This window comes from Podarcis erhardii, assembly GCF_964252035.2.
Source record: "Podarcis erhardii genome assembly, chromosome: 13".
NCBI lineage: Eukaryota > Metazoa > Chordata > Lepidosauria > Squamata > Lacertidae > Podarcis > Podarcis erhardii.
The window spans coordinates 30,437,200-30,463,098 of record NC_138502.1 but is presented as its reverse complement, the minus strand read 5'-3'; the positions used below and the strand labels follow the sequence as shown (position 1 = coordinate 30,463,098).

The window sequence follows — 25,899 nt, the reverse complement described above, 5'->3', positions numbered from 1 at the left end:
TTCAGTACTGCTGTGTTTTTTATGTGAGTGGTTTTTTTTTTTTTTAATTTTAAATCATCAGTTACTCCACACTTGAGGCCTACTTCCAACCAAGGTTCAAATTTCAACATTTCAGAAGTTGTGGGATCTTTTGAAGAAAGTGAGGAATGAGAAAGCTCTTTAAAACAAAGCTTTTGTTCTTTTTAAAGTAAAGGAATGCCAGAAATTCCATTTGTCAAGGCATCCTTGAGGTTTTAAAAAAAAAAAGTAATCATGATTGGAAAGTCGGATCTCTTCCTACCCTATTTAACACATTTACTTGAAAATAAGTTCCACTGATTTCAGTAGAACCTACTTCTAAGAAACTGTGTTTTAAGATCACAAGCTGCTGTCACCAACACACTTATTTGGAATTAAAGGCCACTGAAACAAAAAATGTTACAGCCGAGTAAATAATTTTTTTCAGATTGCAATATCAGATTCTCCATCTCTTTTTTTTGGCTACATATTCAATTCGCTTCGTCCCCCATCCAAAAAAAAAAAAAAAAAAAAGTCAACCTGTTGCACGTAAACCAGCTTATATCCTCCATCTAGAAGTCCTCTAAACGGTATCCCCGGAATTTCAGGCTGGGGGGCACGGGGATGGCATTGCCCCCCAGCTGCCAGGTCCAAAGCGGGTGCGTTTTGGAGAGGGCGCACGAGTCTTTTACGCACAGAGAGGACGCAGGACACAGATCCCCATCAGAGCCGACGACCAAAGCGGGCGTACAGGGAAAGGTACCCATCAAAGAAAACGGATTCCTGGCAGGAGCCGGGCTGGTGTGGAGCAAGCGTTTGCAAGGCGGCGTGGCCCCCTTTTTGGTCGTCTTCCTCGAAATCTTCGGGGGCCTCCCTTTGGCCTGCCTTTCCTGCTCGACACGCCTGCGTTTAGCGTTCCTTTCTAAGTCGCTGCCGCTTTTGGCCAGGCTGAGGAGGCCGGCTCTGGAGGCGGAGGAACTCCCTTTGGCCTGCTCGGCCCTGCGCAAACCTTTCCCGTCCACATTGAAGCCTTTGGCGTAGCACCACAGCTTGGACTGCCTGATAAGCCTGTCGAATTGAGCTTCCCTCCCGGACCCTTCCTTGGAGTCCTGGTGCAGAGCTGATTCCTCAGCCTTGTCCGGCTCGCCAAGGTGGAGGTCCTCCCTGGAGCAAAGGAAGGCGGCGTCCTTGGAGAAGTCTTCGCGCTCCGGGGCGCGCAACTCCGAAGCTTCCCGAAAGCCTCGCGTTGGCTGCGGGCCCTCGCTGGGGCTGCTGGGACGGGCAGGGAAGACGCGAGAGCTCCTCGCCTCCTGCTTGACTCCGGGTTCCGGGTCCTCACGCGGGGGCACCTTTGGCGCGGTGGTAGGAGCCGGCTTGAAACTTTCCAAAGTGGAGGCGCGCAGCGTCCTGGCCCAGAAGAGTAAGTTCGGGTCAGGGCGCAAGGCTTTGGCTACGCCAGAGAGGGCTTGAGGAGAGGCAGCTTGGGGTGGGATCCGAGGAAGCGCCGCCTGCCTGTAGCGGGTACTCTGCACCGAGTCCCCGCTACACAGGGAGCTGCTTTCCGAGCCGGAGGAGCTGCCTTCTTCGCTGCTGCAAGATGACTCTTCGTCGTCGTCGTCGTCGTCTTCGTCGTCCTCTTCCGAGGAGTCGCTGGAGCTGGCCGGGCTGGACGCGCCGCTGGAATCCGAGTCGCTGGAGTAGCCGGCCGACGTGCCTTGCCTCTTGGGGCCCGCGAAGGATGCCGAGCGACCCTTCTCCTTGCCCAGGCACCCGCAAGCCGAGCGCTTGGTGCGCCCGGCCTCCGCCTCGCCGGGCGCTTGGCCGGTGCCGGGCGCCCTGACGGCCGAGTGGAGGAGCTGCAAGTCGCCGGGGTAAGCGCTCAGCACGCCGGCCAGGAGCTGCTCTCGGCCGCTGCGGCTGTAGCTCTTCGGCAGCGGCGCGGCTTTCTCGTAGCCTCTGGCGAACGGGGCCCCTAAGAGCGCGTCCCGTTTGGCGCAGCCGGAGCCCACGTTGGCGCGAAAGGCGCCGTCGGCTGCGCCGTACGCGGGAAGTAACCGGGGCCGGTTGAACAGGTCCCCGGCTTCCCTCCTCTTGCTTTTCCTCTTCCTCTTCCTCTTCCTGGGGGCCAGGGCCTTGCAAGAGGTGCAGAGGGCCTCCAGGTCCGCCTTGGAGATGAGCGAGCACTTGACGGCGCGCGTTGGCACGGACTGGATGGCTTTGAGGGTGCGCAGCTCCTTCAGGTCGCAGCGGCGGCTCTGGATCTTGAGGCTTTCCATCTTCTTGCTCACGGTGGCCCTCGGGATGTCCTTAAACAGGTCGCTGAAGACCTGCGTCAGGGCGAACATCCGCGTGCCGTTGATCTGCAAGTAGCCCAAAGTGATGCCGTCGATTTCCTGGTAGCCAGCTTGGAAATCTCCATTGTAATCCACGGTGGCGGCGGCGGCAGGAGCCATCCCGCAGGTCAGGAACATGTTTGTTTATCTGCTTATTCGTAAAAGAAAGGGGGGGCTTCGCAGCCACCAGCGAGGGGGGAGCTAGAAAGAGGGGTTCCTCTCCCAACCCCTCCTCATGCTCCCTCCTACCCCCCAAAATCAACCCGCCGCCGTTGAGTGATGAATTTTCCTTTCGAAGGCATCCCTTGAGGCTCCAGAGCCGCCTTTTCTCGCTGCCTTTCTTTCTTGCTCCACTCTAGAAATCCAGAGAGGGTTGCAAAGGAGAAGATTGTGGTCTTGCCATGGTCCTTTCCCTCCTCCTCCTCCTCTTCCTGGTACCTTTCCTATCTTAGTCCAGCGGTGTGTGTTTGGTGGGGAGGGGAGGGAGGGAAGAAACAAGGAATCTCCCCCCTCTCAGCGTGCCTCTTTTTTTAAAAAAAAAAGCTCTCCTTTGAATTTGCAGATAGATCTTTAAAACCAACGAAGTCCACAGCCGAAGAAAAAGAGAGACAGTAGCACACACATTAAAAAAAACACACAACCCGTAAAAGAGGTTTTTAAAAGCACCCAGGTTGCACACCAAAATCCTTGTCATGTCCACCTTTCCCCCACCCCCCTTTGGCTTCTTTCTTCAAGACAGACTTGGAAGTACAGTATATTATAGGAAACACCCCACGAAATAATTTTCTCCAGAGCGCGAGCTGATTGGGTACTTTAACCTGGTGATGTCATAAAACCCCCAACATCGAACACACACCCCCACCCCCACGTAAAACCCTCATATAAAAAAAACCCTTTCATTTAAGAGTCGATCTGACACTGTCCAAAGAAGTAAGAGGAGCTTCGTATATACATGTGAATTGAGAGGCGGAGGTTGTGAAAAGATTTTTATGTATGTGCCTACGTATGTAGCCCATACAGCCATTTCCCTGCCGTTGCTCTCTACACAATCTCTGCAATCTTTTCAAAGTACTGCTTTTACATTAAAAAATAAAATAAAATCTGCAGTATCTGATATTTCCTTCGAACGTTTTTAATGTTTTAATACTTGCCAACTGTATTACATTTGAAGGCCCCCCTCCCCCACTTACCAAATCTCTAGCTAGGATTATATATTGTGATAGGCTTTTTTAAAAAGCTGCTGTATTGGGAGGCAAATACAATGTTCTTTGATAGCTTTCTGTCTTTGGGAATGCTTTTTGGACTGGGGAGAGGGTGATAGCCTTTAGAATTTTATTTAACCCCCCCCCCCCCGCTAAGCTTAAGAATGACAGGCACCCATCAGTTTGCACAAGAATGGCTTGCTCTTTTAAAAACCAGATCAATATTTTTTTTGCTCTGCAATAATTACACCCTCTATAACATAATTATTATTATTTAAGCATCTTTCATTACTGTTTTCCCCCCATGAATCTTTTGTCTCTTTGTACCTTTCCCAGATATGTTTTCTTCCTTTCGCCAACCTTCTGAATGAATTGTGTTTTTTAATGAGCTCTTCTTGAGTCCTCACCTTTTTTTTTTTAAGAAATAGGAGAGTATTGGGGAGGCAACCGTTTTGTTACTTACTTATAACAATATATGTGTCGCAATACAGCAGGAAGTTGTCCAGTTCCAATGTCATTTGAAGTGAATGGGAGCTGTGCAAGAACTAAGGGCGCTGATTCTGTGGGTTTTATGTAAAAATCTGTGGGTTGCATTTTCTAGCTCCAAACAGTATGTAAAGAGATTTGACAAACAAAATAACCAGAGTGAAAAACCAGCTTATTTTCTTTGAAGTAAGAAAGGTTTTTGTTCTTACATGGAATTGTATCTTTTCACAACTGCCATTTCTGCCACCCCGACCCCCCCCCCAAAAAAAATAAAATTAAAATTAAAATTGGTGGTTAGGTACAAAAGATACCTCCACACTTTTCATGCCTACACTGCTACATAAAGACTGACCAAATGTTTTCAAATTCAGCTCTCTGTAGTATGTTCTAGACTTCTCAATTGATTCAATGGCCCATTGCATTTGCAACCATTAAGCATCTTAGGTGATTTCCTGTATTTTGCCAGTAAACAAGTTGCTGTACAAAAGATTCACAAACAAAGCCTTGGTCTTAACTATTAAAATATCCAAGCCACAATTGCATTGCAATTGAAAGGGCAGGTTTGATTCTATTTCTCTTCTAAATATTCCATAAAATCTCTTTCCGGTCCATTAAAAAAGAAAAAGGAAAAAACATAGGGAGTTTCCCACCAGACATGTAAAAAGTTCAGCATTGTCTATGAATGCTCTCCACTTTGATGTGTATATGTCTTATAAATCTGTAAGGTGTCAAGTGCCATTGATATACAGTTTTTGCATATGATTCGCATTTGCCTCTGTTAAGCCTACAGGTTGTCGGAATTAACCGAGATCAAAGAATCATAGTTCGTTCCATTCTGTGGGGTCAGAAATGATTATTGATCCTGTTTTTATATAAAATAACCAGCTGTATTCGCTTCTGTATAAAATTGTGCCTGAAGAAAGCTAGTTTGCAATCTGGTCTTTTGAAGTTGAATCTCTTCCTTTGTCAATTCTTGGAGGTGGATTTTTACTGATTTCCATGGAATTTGCTTTCAAGTAGGTAAATATATATATTTTATATGCTCAGGGTATCATAACCGTCAGGATGCTTAAGCAACAGTTTTGTCCAATGCAGGGCAGGATGCGTAGATGTATAAGTACCATTAATTCATTAATTTTATTAAATTTGTATGCCACCCTTCATCCGTAGATCTTGGGGCAGCCAACGTAATTGGTGTGCCAGAATAGGTTTCCAAGTGTGTGTTTTCCGTACCAAGTGTGAAGAAGACTGTTGAGCAAAGAACAAGGAGCTGCACATCCCAACCCTTTTGTAGCACATGGGTAATTCCTCACTTGCCTCTATGAGGAAATGGGTGTTGCAGTTGCTCTTATGTTCTGCGGTGGGCATGATGTAACCCTCTGCTTCTCCTTGACTTCTCTGGAAAGGAGCCAGGGGCCACAATCCAGTACACAGCTAAACACCTTTCAGCCCATTGTTTAACTGCACTGTTTCTCTTCAAGTTAGCCTGACGATTTCCGGTGGGAAGGCGGCATCCTTTGGTTGTTGCTGCTGCTAAATTTATATGCATGCTTTCCCTTTCCACTAATCTACGTACTTTCATTTAATTCCACCTTTCTTTAAAACATCCTCCGAGGGAAATGTTTTCTTTGCATGTATTGCCAAAAAAAAAAAAAAAAAGTTTTTGTTTCGGAAGTTGATCTTAAGTCATTGATTTCTACCTCTGTGAAGGCACAACCCAGCGGGAAGTTCTCCTGCACAAGCTCCATTTATTAAGATTGGGGGCGGTGGTATTTGCGCAGGAGAACTTCTGGACTGTACCCTTCCCTTCTTTTACTCCTGATTTGGTAAAATGGACTCAGAGGAAAAGTGTCACCTTTGAGGGGGGGGGGTTCCCTATGTAAAATTGTCTTTAGGTGCAGAAATCCCCAGATTTTGTCCCTTCACCATACTTCATCAGTTTTGTCTTTACTGTCTCTCCTTGTCTCTCATATCTATTCCACGCTGCCTACCTTTGTACATCATGATTATCCAACCACTCCTTCCTCTATATCTTTTATTCACTTCAGTATCTGACCCCTTTTCTCTGCTATTGTTACCCATGTTGTTGTTTCCCTTTGTAATGGGATCTGCCCCCCACCCACCCAGCCCAGCAATGCAGATTTGATATGGGGACTTAACATCCCTAGATTGGATCTGAATTCAACAGTGCTTTGTTGTTGTAAAAAAAAATTAACAATAAACGGAATTCACCAACCTTCAGGATAAAGTGAGCTATGTCATTAAAAAAAAGCATGTTGTTATTTTGAATGCGGCTATTAATGTTGCCCTTGCTATATGTTTTTCAAAAATAAAAATCTGAATCTCTTTTTCTCAAGAATTCACAAACCGAAAAACGCAGCAGTTCCAATCATCGCAAACTGAAACACTTTTTTGTCATCCTGTAGCTTGTCCTTCCCTTGGAAATATTTTCTCCTTAAGGATACAATACATACTATATATGTTTACTTTCAGGAATTTCATTTCAGTCAACAAGGCCTGGGCTGTCCCCACTTACCTGAGAGTAGGGCTCTCAGGAGTCAATGAGATTTGCTTCTTAGTACATATTTATTGATTTGCACTATTAGCTTCCAAGCAAATTGTGTGTTTAGGGCAGGGATGGCAGTGGCTAGGAACACAATCTTTAAAATTTGAAACACTGGATTAGGAATATACCAAACCATTGGAGGAGTCCCTGATAGCTGACAACTTTATGAGTTGCGCAAAAGAAGAAGGGAGAGATTTGAAGTAAGGGGCATGTGACCTTATTTGCATGTATTTCTCATCAATTATGTCAGTGACCCAAAACCTCTGACTTTTGTTTCTGCTGCTTTTTTAAAAAAAACCAACGGAAATAAATGGGAGATGCCTTTATGCCATTAACAAAGATGAAGGTTTCAGAAATCTTTCATTGGTTAAGAAAATGACCATGTTCCCCTAAATAAAAATCCGCCTCTAATTCTCCCAGAAGAAAAAATTCTCTCTGTGTGTGTTTGCGTGTGTGTATGTGTTCATGTTTGACTGTTTCATCCATTTGGGTTCTACTTGTTGCATGACACAGAGGTTTGGATGGGCATCTTAAAATAAGATTCCCCACTCCTTTTTGCAGATGTGAAGAGGAGGATCCCTGATTGGGTTTTTGTTTGTTTGTTTATTCCCGCAGAATGCTCAAATTGCAGGCAGCCTAATCAAAGTAAAACAAGGGTGGAGGGATGCTGGTTTGCTCACGGTGGGCAGAATCCTCTGGGAAGGTCTCCTGCACAAGCCTTCCTGAAATGTGCATACTTTTGCAGTGCCATCTTATTTCAGCGCATTTTGTGCAGGAGAGCTTCCTCTGTGGCTGTGCCGTACACTGGACTGCCTTAAACTCCATGGGATTGTTTTCCTTTAAAAAAAAAGAGAGAGAGAACCCTTGTAATTTGTACTTTTGGAGACGGGCAGGTAGAGAAATGCGCCCTTCCCCCTGGCTCTCTTAATTGTGCACACTTTCAAGTGCATATCTGAGCACAAGGTTTTGCCCCACCACAACTGAAGCACTTGTAGCCGTCCTTGATTTCAACCTGCATGCTTGGTATGTGTTTAATAGAGCCGCTCTCGCCCTGGGGAGCTTCTGCCAACACACAATTCAGGACAACCTCCTTTTCTGTGCACGGAGAGCAATGACGGCTACCTACGAAGGGATCGAACTGGACGTGATGGGAGCAGGTCTGTGTGTCAAAACCCAACTATGCCCCATGCACAGAGAAAGCAGGTGGATATTAAACAGAATGAAACAGTGGGGGATGCACAGGCAGCGATGCTCAGATTCCCCTTTTCTGCATGCAGCTGGGCTCCAATACAAGAGGTGATCCTGGGGTGGGGAGCAGCTTGGAGCAATGCACACAAGAAGGTAACGTTCAGCTCCTCTCCTCTGGTTCAGACATTTACTCATAAAACTGGACCGCCACCCCGTTCTTTGTGTTCAGAACAGATCTGGGCTGGAACGCACAGATCTGTCACATCCATTTTGCTTGTAGCAATAAGCCAGTCGGGACCAATTCGGGATCCAAGAATTGCTGCTGCTGCTGCTTTTGTTTGGTGGGAGTTGGCGGATTCCCTGTAAGTTTGCTTCAAGTGTGTACTTAAAAACATGTAAGTGTGAGAATACGGTGAAGGCTGCATGATACAGGTCTCCTCTGCTGGGAGCTGTGATTGTCTGCATCTGAGTGCAGTCCCCTTGTGTGAAGCCTGTCTTTGCCCCCTGTGCAGTATTTATGAAATGGCCCTCGGGTGCCGCAGGAGATGTTTTGTGTGAGTTTATTACTTCGCTGTCATACTCTTCAGTGCTAATCCAGATCTACCCCAGGAGAGTGTCATTCCCTTATAGACCTGTCACGTTTGGCCGTTGCTAAAGGAAACCATTTTTTTTAAATCATTCCCAAGACTGTTAACTGAGGATTCCACAGGATTCTTTGCCAGCCGTCAAAAGTTTTCTGCAGTCGATCTTGGGTCAAATTTTAGCCCCCTCCTTCTGCAAGCACTTGGGAACAGCCGAAGCATCGATGCCAGAGGCTCATGTTCACCTTAACAGAGAGCTCACCTGGAAAGTGGATTTTTACAGTGTCCTTTAAACCTTGATCCAGTCCTAAAGCTGCTGCCATTGGAGTGAGGCTCATCGATTTTGACTGGACATAGGATTGTGTGGCTGCTCACCTGGTTTTGAGATGGGAGCTGCAAATGAAGCCATACTCATTATGATTAATTCGTTAAGTTCCTTAATAAAGAGAGTCAATCAATGCACCCGTATTTTGCTATGTTTCATACGGAAATGGCTGACTTGCATATGTTTGCAACAGTGTAAAAAGAGTTCCTTACACCTCCGTGTTTGTTCTTCATGCATTCCAAAAAATATATGGAGAGTGACAACTTGTTCTTTTAAAATGCACTCATTTCTTGCAAACGTCTTGGTGGGTGGGCAAGGGTGGGGGCCAATTTTCATGCAGAATTTGGGATTAAGAATCCCACCCAAAACAGCACAAGTGCTGTGTCCCTTTAAATTGTCCATTAACCACAGCAGCTCAAGAGATTAGTCCAGATTCTGAATGGTGGTGGTTTTCAGGCCTTGGTGTGACTTGAATGAGTTATACAACTGAGAAACCTGCAAAGTTTAGATGGGTTATTCACCCTGTTGATTCCAATGACACTTATACAACCACAGTAGTATTTAGCATTTATAAAGCGCTTTATGTGTTCACTATAACATTATCTTGCTCATCCTTGAAAGCACCCCATAACGTAAGTCATTGTTGTTATACCCTTATTACAGATGGAACATGCTGAGGTTAATCACTGTTTTGTCAAAACCATCTAGTGTCTCTGGAGAGGTATGATTTGAACCCAGGGGCAGCATAGTTCCATAGGTCCTGTCTCTCAGTTCTCTGTTATACTAGATCTTGAAGGAGTGGTGAAAATCAAATGGGAAAAGCAGAATATGTGCATGAATCGAGTTGGGGAAACACTCCTGTGAGCAGTCACAGAAGCATTCCTGCCTCACCATGCTCCTCGCTCAGTGGAGGATGCAGCTACCAAACCTCTTGCCAGATGCCCAACTGACCTGCACTTTCCAATGAATGAAAAGTCCACCACCTCCTGAGCCAGGCAGTTCCACTGTTGAACATCTCTTGCTATTAGAAAGCTTCTCCTGCTGCTTAGTCTAAACCATGGGTAGGCAAACTAAGGCCCAGGGGCCAGATCCGGCCCAATCGCCTTCTAAATCCAGCCCATGGACAGTCCGAGAATCAGTGTGTTTTTACATGCATAGAATGTGTCCTTTTATTTAAAATGCATCTATGGGTTATTTGTGGGCCATAGCAATTTATTCATTTTTTCCCTTCAAAATATAGTCCCACAAGGTCTGAGGGACAGTGGTGCTGAAAATGTTTGCTGACCCCTGATCTAAAGCTTTCCTGTCATTTCTACCCATTGCCCCCTGGAGCAGCAGAAAGCAAGTCTGCACAGTTGATGAGAGTGTGGTACTGATAACACCAAGGTCGCAGGTTCGATCCCCATCATGGACAGCTGCATGTTCGTGCATTACAAGGGTTCAGACTAGATCAGAGGTTTTCAACTTTTTTGAGTCCATGGCTCCCTTAACCAACTACCGTATTTTTTGCTCTATAAGACTCACTTTTTCCCTCCTAAAAAGTAAGGGGAAATGTGTGTGCATCTTATGGAGCGAATGCAGGCTGCGCAGCTATCACAGAAGCCAGAACAGCAAGAGGAATTGCTGCTTTCACTGCGCAGCGATCCCTCTTGCTGTTCTGGCTTCTGAGATTCAGAATATTTTTTTTTCTTGTTTTCCTCCTCCAAAAACTAGGTGCGTCTTGTGCTCTGGTGCGTCTTATAGAGCGAAAAATACGGTACATTCTTTCTGTGGCACTCCTGTGGGGCTCAGGAGCCCAGTTATGCCAGCCCTTGCCTGCAGAGCTGGCAGCCTCTTACTCTTTTTTGAACACCCTCCCTTGTGAAGTGTTCCCTCTGCCTCCCTCCCCTCTCCTTGGGAGTCCTCCGGGAAGCCGCTGCCATCCCTGGTCTTTGAGCTGCCCCCACCCCAAAGAGAGGAGCCTTCCAGAGGCACCATTCACCTGGGGAGCTTGTAGCCAGGGCTGCTGCAATAAACAGCTGTGCAAATCTTTGGGAGGCAGAAATGTCAGAGGGAATCAGAGCAGGGAAGGAAGGAAGGAAAGGAAGGAAAGAGGGACAGAGGCCAGTGTTGCCTGCAGCACCCCTGGCCATCATTCAAGGCACCCCAGGATGCTACAGCACCCTGGTTGAAAAACCACTGGACTAGACGATCCTCATGGTCCCTTCCAACTCTTACGATTTTATTATTCTACTTTCTCTGTGGCTACACCAAAGATGTGTGAAGGGCCATGACCATGTCTCCCTTTAACTTTTTCTTCATCAGGTTAAACATTCCCAGCTCTTTCAGCCATGCCCCAGAGGACTTGTTTTCCAGGCCCCCACCCACCCTCAATATTCCCTTTTGTATGTGTGCTTCTTAAAATGTGGCACTGAGATCTCGAATTGGCACTCCAGAGGCAGCCTGACCAGCACAGAACAAAATGGAGCTAGATTACGTATTGTAATCTAGGTACTGCACTTCACTTTATGCAACCATAAAGATTGATTTAGCTTTTTTAAGCAATTGTGCCTCACCTCTGGCTCACCACCTGGTTTTCTTGTGCTCAGCTAAGGCACCTCTCCACATAGACTGCTCCAATAACTTTGGATTTGAGAAATGGGGTCTAAAACACTGCTTGAGCTGTGGATTTGTTGGGTGTGTATTTTAATTAAGAATGTTTATATTTTAACTTCTGTGTGACTGGTTTTTATACTTCATAAACAGCTCAGAAGCCTAAGCTGGTCTTAAAAGCAGTATATAAATGGAACAATAATAAATAAGTAAATGATGGTGTTTGAGTCTCCTGGCGTCAGTCTTCTGGTCTGTTAAATGGGTGTAATAGAGGTGATTCTTTTTGCAGGGTTTGTATCAGGATGAACAAAATCTTGAACATGTTGAAAAGCAGTGGGATTTTAAGATTTGTGGTAAACGTGGGTCGTCAAGTAGATTTCTGCCTTTACGGGAGCAGGGGACTATTGTAAGCCTCATTGCCTCCATTTGTAAAATAAGAACAATAGCTGCCAACTTCACAGGATTGTTGTGGTAGGGGAGGCAATCAATACACTCCTGCCCTGCAAGTTAATTGATGGGCGTGAAAGGGTCGTGGTGCAACTTGTATGGTGGGACTGAGGCATATGCACATGACAGCTGCCTCCCCGGCCTTCCCCCTTCCCCAGATTGTCCCCAGTTTCCAGGCCAATTGGTACTGTGCTGCCATTTGCACACATCTCCCCAAATCCCTGCCTCTGTCCCTGAGCTTCTGGGTTCCCGACATATGGAGTTGATTTGAGATAGGCAGGGCTGACTCAAGACATTGCGGCACCTGAGGCGAACCATGAAACAGTGCCTCACCCACCCGCCAGGGAAGAAGGGGCGACTGAAGTCCTACATCAAGAACGGGGGGGGGGGGGGAGGAATGAAGATCTACATCAGGAACAAAGGGGGAGTGACTGACTGCTTTGGGAACAAGGTGGAAGTGCGGTGACGGTGGCACAAGAGGGCAGCACATTCCTTGGATTTTCTGTCAGCAGACTGGTACATGTTGATATAGGAATGTATTAGATAAAATGTAAAGAAATATACAATAATAAGAGTACATTCATTTGTAAAAAAGGAATATACAACGGGATAGACAGGAAGTCCAATGTGTTGGTGCATACATGATTTTGGAATAGTTTTTTGTCCTTGTTTTTTTAGGTATACAGTGGTACCTCAGGTTAAGTATTTAATTTGTTCCGGAGGTCTGTTCTTAACCTGAAACTGTTCTTAACCTGAAGCACCACTTTAGCTAATGGGGCCTCCTGCTGCTGCCGCACCGCCGGAGCCTGATTTCTGTTCTTATCCTGAAGCAAAGTTCTTAACCTGAAGCACTATTTCTGGGTTAGCAGAGTGTGTAACCTGAAGCGTATGTAACCTGAAGCGTATGTAACCTGAGGTACCACTGTATTAACTTTGTATACATGCTGAAAATTATATTAGAATAAGCCTTGTGATGTAATATGATAATGTTTACCGATGTAACATAAGAATGTTAATAAATAAATAAAACTCCAAAACACACACACAAAAGATTATGTGTAGCAGTGCTTTACCTGTCCCCAACCCCAATATCTTATTGAAATTGGCATCCCTGCACTCAGCTATATATCTCACTGGGTGACCTTGAGCCTGTCACTGCCTCTCAGCCTAGCCTACCTCACAGGGTTGTTGTGGGGATCAGATGACAAGGGAGAGAACCATGTATGCCAACTTGAGCTCCTTCGAGAAAAAGGTGGGATGGCTGTGCCATCCATCCAGCCATTAATAATATCTCCAATCTACTTCAAATCTCTCAGAGATCTATCAATAGATCAGGATCTCCCTTCTCATTCTTCATCACATGAAGGGGTATGCAAAAAATTTCATATCCTGGAACTTTATATAAACGATTCCCAATTGCAGGATATTATAAAAGCATGCCTCCTGTCAGAGGGATAAGGGATGAGGTAGAGAGAAAGTCCCAGAAGTTTTGAACTTAAAAATAAATAAGAAGTTGCTGGACAGTTTTATCCATCATGATGTGGCTGGATGTCAGACTCAGCTTCAAAATGCTGTCGGGGCTGGATTTGGGAAGTTTCAACATGAGGGAAGTTTCAGATGCGTGTGAAATGTATCTCCTTTTTTGAAAGAGTTCACCTTGAGGCAAGCAGCTGCATCTTGCCAAAGAAGATGGTGCTATTTTTAATACCCTCCAGTTCAGAGTTCTGCACAAAGTACACATGTGGTCAATTTCAGTATCATAAAAAATAACATTACATCTTCCATGTTCTCCCCCCCCCCCCCCAATTTCATCCCTTCAAACTGTGTCTACATTCTCTTGCGTTAATTAAAATGGCTAAATGCAGGGCATTTTTCTAAACTATTTTCTGCTAAGATATTCCAAAGGAACAGCTGCTCCGTGTCTGGAACTTGCCCAGAGCAGGTAGGTTAAACCAGTGTGGTTTGCAGTGACAATGCTTTCCAGGGAACCTCATCCTCAGGTTCATCAAAAACACCCAGATAAATTTTTTAGACCTTTCTGGGAATTCCCAATGACTCAGACTTGGTTTCTGCAGGACGCAAGGGCACTCTGGAAATAAAATTAATAATTATGGGAATCATAGGAAGTTGGGAAAACCTGTATTTGGACTATTTTCAGAGGGAGGGTGGGTGGCTCATAACACCCAAATGCTCTTCCGTACCAGACCTCCCCAAAAACAAATGAAACCCCTTTCCCATGGAAAACTTCACATCGGGGGGAAATACAGCATAGCCTTATCTCTGACATGATCGTTGTCTGAAGAGGTATGGCTCAGTCACAGGATGACAACCTCAGATCAGAAGGAAGCCAGGAAACAATCCCTTGGTTAGTTAACTCTGCTTTTAGAACAGGGTCGGGATTTATTAATTTTTTTCAGTTCTAGGGTCACTTTCCTCCATTGGAAACCTGTTGGGTTTTGTATGTTTAAAACAGAAGGCAGGCGAAAAGGAGAATTAACTTTTTTGGGGAAACGAATTCTCGTTTCCTATGTGTCAGAATGCAACATCCCCATATAAGGCAGATCTGTATGTCCTTGTTTACTTTCTTATGATTTTATTGTTTGTTTTTTATTTATTTTTAAAAGGCATTCAAGCTTGGCAGCCTTTTAGGGGCTACATGCCCCTGGTGGGCAGGGCTGTAAGGAAAAGTGGGTGGAGCAATGTGTGTGATGCATACCCCCGTGTGGTAGGCTCCATTGCACCCTTGCAAAAGTGAGAAAGTTTCTACACTTCGGTCAAGGCAAGCAAGAGGCATTCTAGCTAGGCAAATGCAGACAGAGAGGCCTGGAGGGCTGTGTTCAGTCTCCCCACACCTGGAGCCTGAGGTTTCCTTCTCCTAGGAGGGCATTTTCTTGTTATGAAACCTTGAAGATTTAGGCTGTAGCTCTGTAAACACTTAACACGGAATTTGGTGCCATTAGGTCCAATGGAAGCTTTGCATGGATATCAAAGTCTGGTGTTAGGAAGTCGTGCATTTTGCTTGAAGAGAAGGAAAAGGGAATTGCTGGGAGGAAAATACGCATCTTCAGCCCGTACATGAAAGCTCCATTGAGCTATGTCATTTCAGTTCAAAGGAGACTGTGCCAAAGCGGTGAGACTTAAAGTGCATGGGGTGGGGGGAAAGGTAAAGGTAAAGGACCCCTGGATGGTTAAGTCCAGTCAAAGGCGACTATAGGGTTGCAGCGCTCATCTCGCTTTCAGGCTGAGGGAGCCGGCGTTTGTCCACAGACAGCTTTCTGGGTCATGTGGCCAGCATGACTAAACCACTACTGGCACACAGAGGACTGTGACGAGTGCCAGAGCTCATGGAAACGGCGTTTACCTTCCTGCCGCAGCGGTGCCTATTTATCTATTTGCACTGGTGTGCTTTCGAACTGCTAGGTTGGCAGGAGCTGGGACAGAGCAACAAGAGCTCACCCCGTCATAGGGATTCGAACCGCCGACCTTCTGATCGGCAAGCCCAAGAGGCTCAGTGGTTTAGACCTCAGCACCACCCACCTCCCGCATGGTAGTTTGAAAGCTTTGCCAAGTGTCCTTTTTAGTATCAAATTCAGTTCTGCAGGCACTTTCAGAATGAATTGCAGTCCTTTTCAGGATCCACAATGCAATCCTGTACTATTGAGTTCAAGGATATTCATTCCCAGGTGAGTAAAGGATTGTGGCCTTGAGACTTTTGCATTTGTTACAATGTTACGTATGTGTGTTTTTATGTTGTAAACCACTGCTATCTTCCTATGAAGGGTGGCAAGAAAAACTTAACAACAACAACAACAACATTAATCATAAATGAGTTTGGCAATCAAGACACTCTGGCACTCTGTTCTCTGAATGCTTAATATAGGAGCAAGAGTTTCAGATATAATTGCTTCATGTGTGTGAATGAGATTTGCTCCTTAGAGAATATGTGTGTAAGGTTGCTCTGCAAAACCTTTTTATTTTTATCTTAGCTCAACCAAATGAGAGCTCTCTTCTCTGGGCTGTTGCACCCCACAACACAATTCATTACTAGAAATGTAATGTGTTTGCTACAGTGAGTATCCAAACATGTAATGAGTCTGGATGATATTAATATGCCAAGACAATATGGGTGAATTGTCCAAAGACCCAAGACGACCGGCGGCTGGTGAATTGCTGTTATAGAGCCATCAAATTACATGGCACCTTGCAAAGTAATATAAAGCACCCACCCCTCAAAAAAGCTGGAGATTTAGGTGAGAGCCCTGCCCCAAGGAGCTTACAACCCGCATTTTGATAGTGGGGAAGGGAGGAAGAGAGAGGCAGGAGTTATGAGATGAATAGCAGTTCACACATATTCAGGCTTTGTCTGAGGTGGGGGTGATCATTAAGTGGTGAAGCCAAAGGTTTCACACACCACTGTGGACGTTGACAGTCTCCTAAATGTGTTGCGGGTGTCCCCCCCACCCCCACCCACAGAGAGAGGACACTACATTGCAAAATCCACAATCACAAAATTCGGTCAGTATTAAAATGTGAATATCAGCATTCAGCCCTCCTTAACGGTTAAATGGAAGTCTTGCGGTGTCTATCCAAAATGGGTTGAATGCTGACATCAACGTGAAATATATAAAATCAGGTTTAATGGCCTCGTTATTTGTCCAGATGTTGCTGAATGCAGTCTGCACCTGGAAAAGGGATTCCAGAAGGTGGATCCGTTAGATTTGTTGTGCAAAAATGTTTGGCAGGAAGAGGAAAAGCTTCCAGTAGTAACTGCGTGATGCATGGAGATGGCTACCCCATACGAAACCTCAGGCACTCCAAGTGTACATGCTAGGGACAAAATAGCATATGGGTGAACTACCACACCACCTTTCTTCCATTTTACAAACAATTGGCTGTATACTCGAGAAACTTTTCTGTATAGATCCCCTGAAGGGAATAAAAGGGGGGGGGGCGACTTAATTGTGTCCATGTAGCTCAGCTTCTTTCCATAACCAAATCGAATTCCATAACTAACATAAATACTTCTACCATATATATAAAATCCAGCCATGTTCATTAAATTCTGTGGGATTCCCCTCCCCCATTTTTTCCAATAGGATTTTATTTTTATCTTCATTCATTTCTGTATTTTCCTCTAGTTCCCAACAGAAATAGCTTTATTCTGCCTTCCCCTCCCCAAATGATAGCAACCCGCCTTTAAAAAGAATGAGTTTGTACATTCCCAAGGAAAAACATTCATGCATCAGTCTTCAAGACAGGGGGAAAAATTGTACCATTTTTCTGCCTCCCTTTGACATTTTCCATATTACACAGTGATTTGTTTCTCTGCTTAAAAAAAAAAAGCTTTGCCTCAGCTTCTTATAGAAAGAAACATTTATTTTTGCAAGAGAAGGCTTGCAGATTATGAAGAATGATAAAAACAGACCTTTTTCTTTGCAACTCTTTTTTTTCAGGTGAAAATTGTATTTTGAGGTTTCTGTGTATACACACAGACAGATGAGAATGCAAAGGTTCAGGTGAAACGTCTAAGGCATTTTATTCCATTGAAATCATTAATTTGATTTTAACAAGTTATCTTTGTTCCATAACTTGAATTACAACAGAATCCTAAAAGTGTCCTGATCACTCTCCACTACCTGGGTTGCATTCACAAGAGACACGTTAGATCGCCTTGGGGCTCTTTGTTTTCATATTTCCCATGTCTGTACGTAAAATGAAAAACTTATATAGACTAGAAAATACATTCACTTCAGAGGTAGTGTTTCTCGACTTTGTATACTGAGTCCAGATGAAAATGTATTCCTCCCCCCCCCCGACACCCTGTTAATTTTCTTATTGAACCCTGGGCCCAGTCTGCTAGAGAGTTCTCCTGAGCAGGCACACTCCTGCACACAACTCCCATTCATTTCAGTTCAGCTTTTGCAGCAGAACTTCCAGACGGATGGTGCCTTTTTATTATTTCCATCATGAAAATTTAGATCCATACACAGCTGTGTCTCTGCAAGTGCTTTCACACAGACCTTGCTTCTTAATTTGATGAACAAATGGAACTTGCTGACCCAGATGTTTGCATCACTTGTGAAAACGCCCTTCCATCTTCGTCCAGGATTCTTGACTGCCTGCATCTGGTTGGGTGGGAAGACAGTTTAGAAGTTTTCTAAACCATATGTTCAATTGTCATAAGGGAATATTCCTTTCATCACAACGGTATTCTCTCCCATCCACCACTCCCAGTTTCTTATATTCAGAATGTACTTTGTTGCTGTATCCCCTCCAGTTAACTGAGGCTTTCTGCCTTGGTTTCTTTTTAGGTGCTTGTGTGCATCTGAAAAGGTAACAAATGTTTTATTAAAATATGTTCTAAATGGAGAAATAAACATGCCTTAATAGAAGTAAGTTCCACTGGATTTAACAGGACTTTTCTTAATAAGTGCTCTGAGAATGGCAGTCTAAATGCATCAAGCAATTTAGAATGCAAACAAATAGTGCAACATTTAGTAAATTGGTTTTCCAGAATTCTGGACATTGCTATCATTGTTGAACTGATGAGTTTTGTATGTTTTAACAGAAGTCAGCCAAAGGGAGAATATTTTTTTTTGGGGTGGGGGAGTGATTCTTGTTTCCTATGTATCATAATGCAGCATTCCCATATAAGGCAGATCTGTACGTCCTTGTTTACTTTCTTTTGATTTTATAGTTGTGGTTTTTTTAAAAAAAACAAAAACAAACCAGAAACAAAAAGAAAGTGTACTGTTTCGCATCTGCAGAATTGAAACTATCCTCAAAGTGCCAACACATTTTTAAAGACTAATGTTGTAAAATGCAAAGCCTCCCTTATCTCTTTGAGGGCGGATATATCGTATTTTAAATCAGCCCCTGAAATAAATTTGTGCAGAAGAATTACAATCGGTACAATTAAAGTTCTGTTTTGATTTAGAGATTTAATTGTTTCTAAGCACTACATCTCCTTCCCATTTATAATGTACCTTTTAAAATAAAATGGCGGGGGGAGAATATTGCAAGATATTGTTGAGAATTCTTTAAAGTTTTGAAATGGTGGTGGGAAGAGAATGGGTGTATTTTCTGGGCAGAATTTCATCTTGTCCCACTCTGCTTAGGGTATGGCTTCCTCCTCTTTCTTTCTTTCTTTCTTTCTTTCTTTCTTTCCTCAGTATTTCTCATGCCTGTTTTGATTGACAAGGTTGTTCTTAGCTTGAATGGATTCCCTCATTTCTCTGTCTTCTTTAAGTCCCGATTTGGAATCGGAGTGTGATCTGTTGCCTATTGACCCGGGGATGGCTATACACTGACCCCCACTGCCTCCACAGCGACCCTTTGACCCCTAGAGCACTCGAGGCCAGCTTAGCTGAGCTCAGATGTGCGATGGGAGACTTTATGGAGTTTGGGGAAGTGGAGGGAGGGAGGAGAAACTATACAGAGCAGGAGGTGGGGTTTGGGAAAGGCAGGATAAGGAAGCGAGATTTTCACCAATATATGCACGTGCCCATTGGAAATGTTTCAGATCGACTCTGCACAGCACAGTACCTGGTTATCAGCTGCTGGGCTTTGGGAAGGAAACATCTCTTGGGAGTTATGTGATTGACGCTGCACAGCACAGTTCCAAGTATACTGTGGGACAAGCTGGGAAGGATTCAGCAGAGAGCTACTAGGTGACTCAAGGATCCAGAAGTCAAAACTGTGAAGACGACGGGCTTCCCAATGTAGATCTTTATTCTCTCTGGTACAGCTGACTGTACAGCTGATTTAATTACCTGAAAAGACTGCCCTCCATGCCATGCGAGCGCTTGCCAGCCTGGTGCTATGCGGAATTGGAGAACAACCGATGGTGTCAATCTAACATCCAACGTAACTTGAACTCTTATTATTTCCACGAGTTAGAGGAGATTATATAGACAGACAAATTATCATTAAGGGATTGGTGTCACTGGACAGAATCACTACGTGATCTGAAAGCAACCAAATCATCTAAATGCTCTCCCCTGTTCCCCCTACTAAAAATGGTTCATTTTAGAACCAGTTACCTGCAGAATCTCCAGCCAGCCTCACTAAGATTCACTTTTACAGAGCGTCGTTTTCAAGCTACGCTCTTCGCCATCCTAGACAGACAATACCGCAGGGTACCATACAAACACAGATTCTGTATATGTGGGCAACGCAGGTGGAAGACATCTTGCACTATTTACTATATTGCCCGCTATATATCGGACCCAGGCAATTTCTCGCCCTACCATCCATCCATACAGGAAAGATGTCTCTCCCTGGCAGAGAAGGTCCTATGGCTTCTTAGCAATGTAAACGTTTCAGTGACTCACGAAGTCATTTTTTTGCTTTGGCAGCCAAAAAGATCAGAAAGAAGACCCTGGGCAATATAGCACTGAACTGTAAGGGAAACGCAGAGGTCTCAATAGAGACTATTATTTGTGGCACATCATCCCATTTGCTTGTATTTATTTTTGATTCAGATTTCTCATGGCCAATGGCTAGTTCAATAAAGTTATTTGCATTGGATTGTTCCTGATATAGACTTTCTCTGGCGCATGCATGCGCTATTTTGTGGTTCTCCTCAGGTGCCAAAATGTCTTGTTCTGGCCCTGAAACCATGAATTGTGGTCCATCTCTGAAGATGAGCAGGTTTGGACCTGGATGGGAAGGAGAATGAGAACATATATAAATGACTCTCAACTCCACAGAGGAAAAACAGGATATAAATGTGATGGTGATGATATTAAAAAGAGAGATTAAAGAGGAAGGGTGGGGAGAGGAAACATGGTGGTCATTTTCCAACATTTAAAGGGATCTCAGAAAGGATGGGTGGAGAGAGATGCAGATACACCTTCAGGCAGAGCTGGGAAAAAAGCCTTTGAGTTAGATGAACTTAGGCTGCATCTAGACACATCAAAGAAGCATTTGAGTTTAAAGTGTACATTTAAACAGGGAAAACTGGTAGAGAAAAATGGGACTCCACATTGCCATCTGGTGGCACAACGTTATATCACATATACAACGCCTGCACACACACACACCCTTGATACACTCCTGCGGGCACTTACCTTGGGGCCTGCAATGCACCTGAGCCACATGTCTCTCCTGGGAATGACACAGTGGCTCAGGTGCCTGCAGGCTCCACGCCTCCTGAAACAGCAGTGTGGGACTTGTGCTGGATGAACCAATGGCCTGATTGATGTAACACAGCTTTCTTTTCTTAGCTGTTAACAAACAAGATGGTCCAGGCTCGACTGATGTCATGCGCTCCCTGGCTGCATTGTTTCAATCCGTAACAAGTTGCTGCTAAGAGTAGTGGCCATCCTTTTCAACAACATCATGGAAGAGGTACCGTATTTTTCGCTCTATAAGACGCACCAAGTTTTTGGAGGAGGAAAACAAGGGGAAAAAATATTCTGAATCTCAGAAGCCAGAACAGCAAGAGGGATCACTGCGCAGTGAAAGCAGCAATCTCTCTTGCTGTTCTGGCTTCTGTGATAGCTGCGCAGCCTGCATTCGCTCCATAAGACGCACACACATTTCCCCTTACTTTTTAGGAGGGAAAAAGTGAGTCTTATAGAGCAAAAAATACGGTATTCCCAGCTACCCCATTGCCTATCTTTGGAAGCCCCATAAAAAGTTGCTGCGGGAGAGGAACTGTAAGCAACGTCACAGGAGAGGTTTTTCTAGGACCAGGGTGAAACTGTCAAGCTCCCTTGCTATTTTTTTATGATTGGATGTTGTCGATGCAACCTTGTTATATCTATAGCACTGAATTTCTGTTGCTTTTATATGCTGTTATATTTCCTACTGTGTCATTGTTTTATTATATGGAACGCCCTCCCATCAGACGTCAAGGAGATAAATACTGCAACTATACAGCTTTTAGAAGACATTGCAGTTCCCTCACTGCAAGAAGTGAAGTTACAGAGAACCAGGCCTTCTCGGTAGTGGTGCCCATCCTGTGGAACGCCCTCCCATCAGATACCAAGGAGATAAGTAACTATACAACTTTTAGAAGACACCTGAAGGCAGCCCTATATAGGCAAGTTTTTAATGTCTGATGTTTTGTTATGTTTTTAATCTCTCTTGGAAGCCAACCAGAGTGACTGGGGCAATCCAGTCAAATGGGTGGGGTACAAATAATAACAAAATTATTACTATTATTACTATTATGTTTTTGTGCTGCTTGATTTTGAAATACATTCACATTTCCTTTGTTGTGATGTGCATTGAGCAATTTTGTGTGTTCGTGTGTGTGTGTGTGTGTGTGTGTGTGTGTGTGTGTGGAAAAGCGGCATACAAATACAGTTTTCAATGAAGGAACAAACAAATGATAATGCTAAATTTTGAAAGCATATTCTGCCTCGTGATTGTGGTGGGGGTACTCTCAGGACAGTAATGAATTGATTAAATGATGATAAAAACCATGTATGAAAGGACTCTTTAAAAACACACCAATGTTAGACTGGGATTCCAGCACAGGTAAAGGTAAAGGAACCCCTGACCATTAGGTCCAGTTGTGACCGACTCTGGGGTTGCGGCGCTCATCTCGCTTTATTGGCCGAGGGAGCCGGCGTACAGCTTCCAGCATGACTAAGCCGCTTCTGGCGAACCAGAGCAGTGCACGGAAACGCCGTTTACCTTCCCACTGGATCGGTACCTATTTATCTACTTGCACTTTGACGTGCTTTCGAACTGCTAGGTTGGCAGGAGCAGGGACTGAGCAACGGGAGCTCACCCCGTCACGGGGATTCGAACCACCGACCTTCTGATCAGCAAGTCCTAGGCTCTGTGGTTTAACCCACAGCATAGTAAAGGTAAAGGTACCCCTGCCCGTACGGGCCAGTCGTATCCGACTCTAGGGTTGTGCGCTCATCTCACTCTAGAGGCCGGGAGCCAGCGCTGTCCGCAGACACTTCCGGGTCACGTGGCCAGCATGACGAAGCTGCTCTGGCGAACCGGCACCAGAGCAGCACACAGCATAATCTTACACAAATTCTCCTCGGATGTAAGCCCTTTGGAGTCCAGCAGTGTTTATTTACCAGGAAAGTACATATAAGAGTGCAGTGTGAGAAACACAGAATATGCCATGGGTCCAGCTCAGTAAGTTTTTGCTTCACATCATTGTGTGTGTGTGTGTGTGTGTGTGTGTGTGTGTGTGTGTGTGTGTAGGCATATATGCAAGTATGTATGGAAACTAGCCCACTGTGGAAAGGTAAAGGAATATTGGTTGCTCCACCTACTTTTGCCCCTGGCTCCGCCCACCAGTGGCCCCTCAGGAGCTTGCCTGAGAAAGGAATGTGGCCCTCAGAATTAAAAAAAAAAGTATCCTACCCCACCATACATACACTAAGAAACAAGAGACCTCGCTTTCAGAGTTACAAGTAAAAGACACATAAGAGAGGTAGAAAAAAGACGCCTGCTTGTTAAAGAGAGAAAAAAACGAGAGTGTAGAGTTTTTAATTAGGCGTTTAAATACACCAGCAGAAGGTGCCAAGCGGATGACAGAGGAGGTGAAGAAGAGCTCCACTTGCAGGAAGGGAGAAAGGCCAGGATTGGAGGATTCTGGGTTGCTGGAAGGGAAGGCGGCCAAAAGAAAGGAAGAGAGCAAGAAGGAAGAGAGAAGAGCCGAGTGCCTGGGAGCGAGAGAATGAAGACGTTGGAAAGGGGAATGAGGGAGGCAGGCAAAGACATCGGAGGGGAGTAAGAGGCGACGCGACAGAAGTTTATAAAGCCCTGCATGGCATTGGAGAAGGAGAACTGCGGAGAAGTGTTTCTTTCTCACTCCTAACCCTAAAACTCGTGGATGCCCACTGAAGCTGGAAGATTCAGGACGGATAAAAGAAAGTACAGTGGTGCCTCAGGTTATGTACCTACTTAATTCGTTCCGGAGGTCTGTTCTTAACCTGAAACTGTTCTTAACCTGAAGCACCACTTTAGCTAATGGGGCCTCCCGCTGCCGCTACATTGCCGCTGCACGATTTCTGTTCTCATCCTGAAGCAAAGTTCTTAACCTGAGGTAATATTTCTGGGTTAGCGGAGTCTGTAACCTGAAGTGTATGTAACCCGAGGTACCACTGTACATCCAGGGCACAGGCCATATCCACAAAATTATATTTTAAGCACTGCAATACCACTTTTGACACTGATGGCTTCACCTAAAGAATCCTGGGAGGGCTGCACTGCGCTAAGGTTGCTGAGAGTCGTTAGGCCATTGCCCTCACAGAGCTACCGTTTTTCCAGATTTCCCTCAGAAGAGGGATAAGTGATAATAATAATTTTATTATTTAAATGCTGTTCACCTGACCCACTCTGGGCGGTAAAATATAAGAATGCAATAAAACGTTAAAAACTTCCCTATACAGGGCTGCCTTCAGGTGTCTTCTAAAAAGCAGATGGTGGTTTACTTCCTTGACAACAAACAGGGGGATGTTCCACAGGGCGGGTGCCACTACCGAGAAGGCCCTCTGCCTGTTTCCCTGTAACCTCACTTCTCGCAGTGAGGGAACTGCCAGAAGGACCTCAGAGCTGGAGCTCCGTGTCTGGGCTGAACGATGGGGGTGGAGATGCTCCTCCAGGATTGACTGTTAAGCCACTTGGAGAACTGTAGCTCTGTGAGAGGAATAGTCTAACAACATGTTTGCTTGGTACATTTATGAACATTTATTATATATCTAAGACCTTAAAATTATTATAACACTATTCAAGTGGCATTGTAGCGTTTTATATGTATGGGTTGGAAGTGGCCAAAGCATTTGGGTCTTACCAGTGATTTGTTCCCTACCCCCTTTGTTTGCTCACATTTTTGCCATATAACATTTCCAGAATTTGTATTCATCCTTTTTTAAAAAAAAATCAACTAAAATTTTAATACAGACCATCATTTTCTCTTCTGTACCGCAGTGTTTCGTCTAGCTTCCCATTTCTCGCTTTAAACCTCTTATCTCTATTTTCAACCCTTCTACTCATTTAGGCCTTTCTTTCTTTCTTTCTTTCTTTCTTTCTTTCTTTCTTTCTTTCTTTCTTTCTTTCTTTCTTCTTTCGAGTGTTTCACCTCTATCTGTTTCCCATTACCAGCTTCCTCTATTGTTCCATATCACATTCAAAAGTCTTCTTTTAACCTTTCAGTCTTGCCATGATCTCACTCCTCCTTATCTCCCTTCATTGCTTCTTGTTTTCTCCCTGTTCTTGTCCTCGGTTCCTCTGTTCATCAAATACTAATCTTCTCATTAAGCCTGCATTCCCTTGTGCTGTTTTTCCTCTCCATGCTTTCTCTCTCATGGCCCCTTACACGGCAAACTCTCTCCCTCTCAATATTCGGCTGACCTCTTCCCAATCTCACTTTCATAAATTAAAAAACCAATTTCTCTCTCTCGTATTTCCCTCTTGATTTGACTTTTCTTCTTATCCCCGCACACCTATTCTCAGGTTTTTTGTTTTTGTTTTAATTCCTTTACCACTCTTTCCTTCTTTCACTCTCTTCCAGATTGTGCAAAGTTTCCTCTTTCCTTACAGCTCCTTTTGTCTCATGCTTTTACAATTGTGAGCCCAAAAGGAGGAGGAGGATTTCTATACGGTAAGTGCTTCAAAGTGGGGACTTCGTCTGTGGTAAATCACAAATGGGAGCCGCAACAAAATGTTTTGTTTTTTTTTATAAATATTTATTAAAGTTTTTAAATATAAATGCACAAATAATAAACAGTCTTACTTCTATCACAGACATAATTTCATCACTTCTTTGGGCTCCCTCACGTCTCCCGCTCCCATTTACATCGTTAAAAGTTTTTTCCAAACAAATTATCAACTTGTTTACAATCTCATGTCCACTCATTCAAATATAATCTAGCACTTCTTCCAAAAAATTTTATATTTTCTTTAGTCTCACTTATCATCAAATTTCAAATCTAATTTAGTGGTGGCCAGTTTTTTATAATCTAGCATCCTTCTTAGCATTCAACCAAATTACAATGTTTTTGTAGATACTTCTTGAATTTCTCCCAGTCTTCCTCCATCTTCTCTTCTCCCAGGTCACGGATTCTGCCAGTCATCTCGGCCAGTTGCATATAGTCCATCAGTTGCATCTGCCACTCTTCCAGTGTGGGTAGATCTTGAGTTTTCCAGTTTTTTGCGATGAGTATCCTTGCTGCCGTTGTTGCATACATAAAAAATGTTCGGT

The 25,899-nt window shown here is 44.3% G+C and overlaps 1 protein-coding gene and 2 long non-coding RNA genes across 3 annotated transcripts in view; 1 reads left to right on the top strand and 2 right to left on the bottom strand.

Annotated features, from left to right (window-relative positions):
- EPOP (elongin BC and polycomb repressive complex 2 associated protein) overlaps positions 1 to 8,438 on the bottom strand; it is a 65,206-nt gene extending 56,768 nt beyond the window's left edge. Inside the window, exon 1 of the mRNA XM_081837862.1 lies at positions 538 to 8,438. Coding sequence (XP_081693988.1) covers positions 570 to 2,468 — 1,899 coding nt within the window. The 5' untranslated portion in view covers positions 2,469 to 8,438 and the 3' untranslated portion in view covers positions 538 to 569. The remainder of the gene's footprint in view (positions 1 to 537) is intronic.
- Positions 2,380 to 22,305, top strand: LOC309328350. Its single transcript, XR_014150805.1, has 3 exons — positions 2,380 to 2,457; positions 20,945 to 21,068; positions 21,571 to 22,305. It is a non-coding gene; the product is annotated as an uncharacterized lncRNA (long non-coding RNA).
- Positions 17,237 to 20,936, bottom strand: LOC309328324. The gene is made up of 3 exons (XR_014150776.1): positions 19,263 to 20,936; positions 18,704 to 18,901; positions 17,237 to 18,042 (listed from the first exon to the last, which is right to left on the bottom strand). It is a non-coding gene; the product is annotated as an uncharacterized lncRNA (long non-coding RNA).
- Positions 22,306 to 25,899: the final 3,594 nt, after the last annotated feature.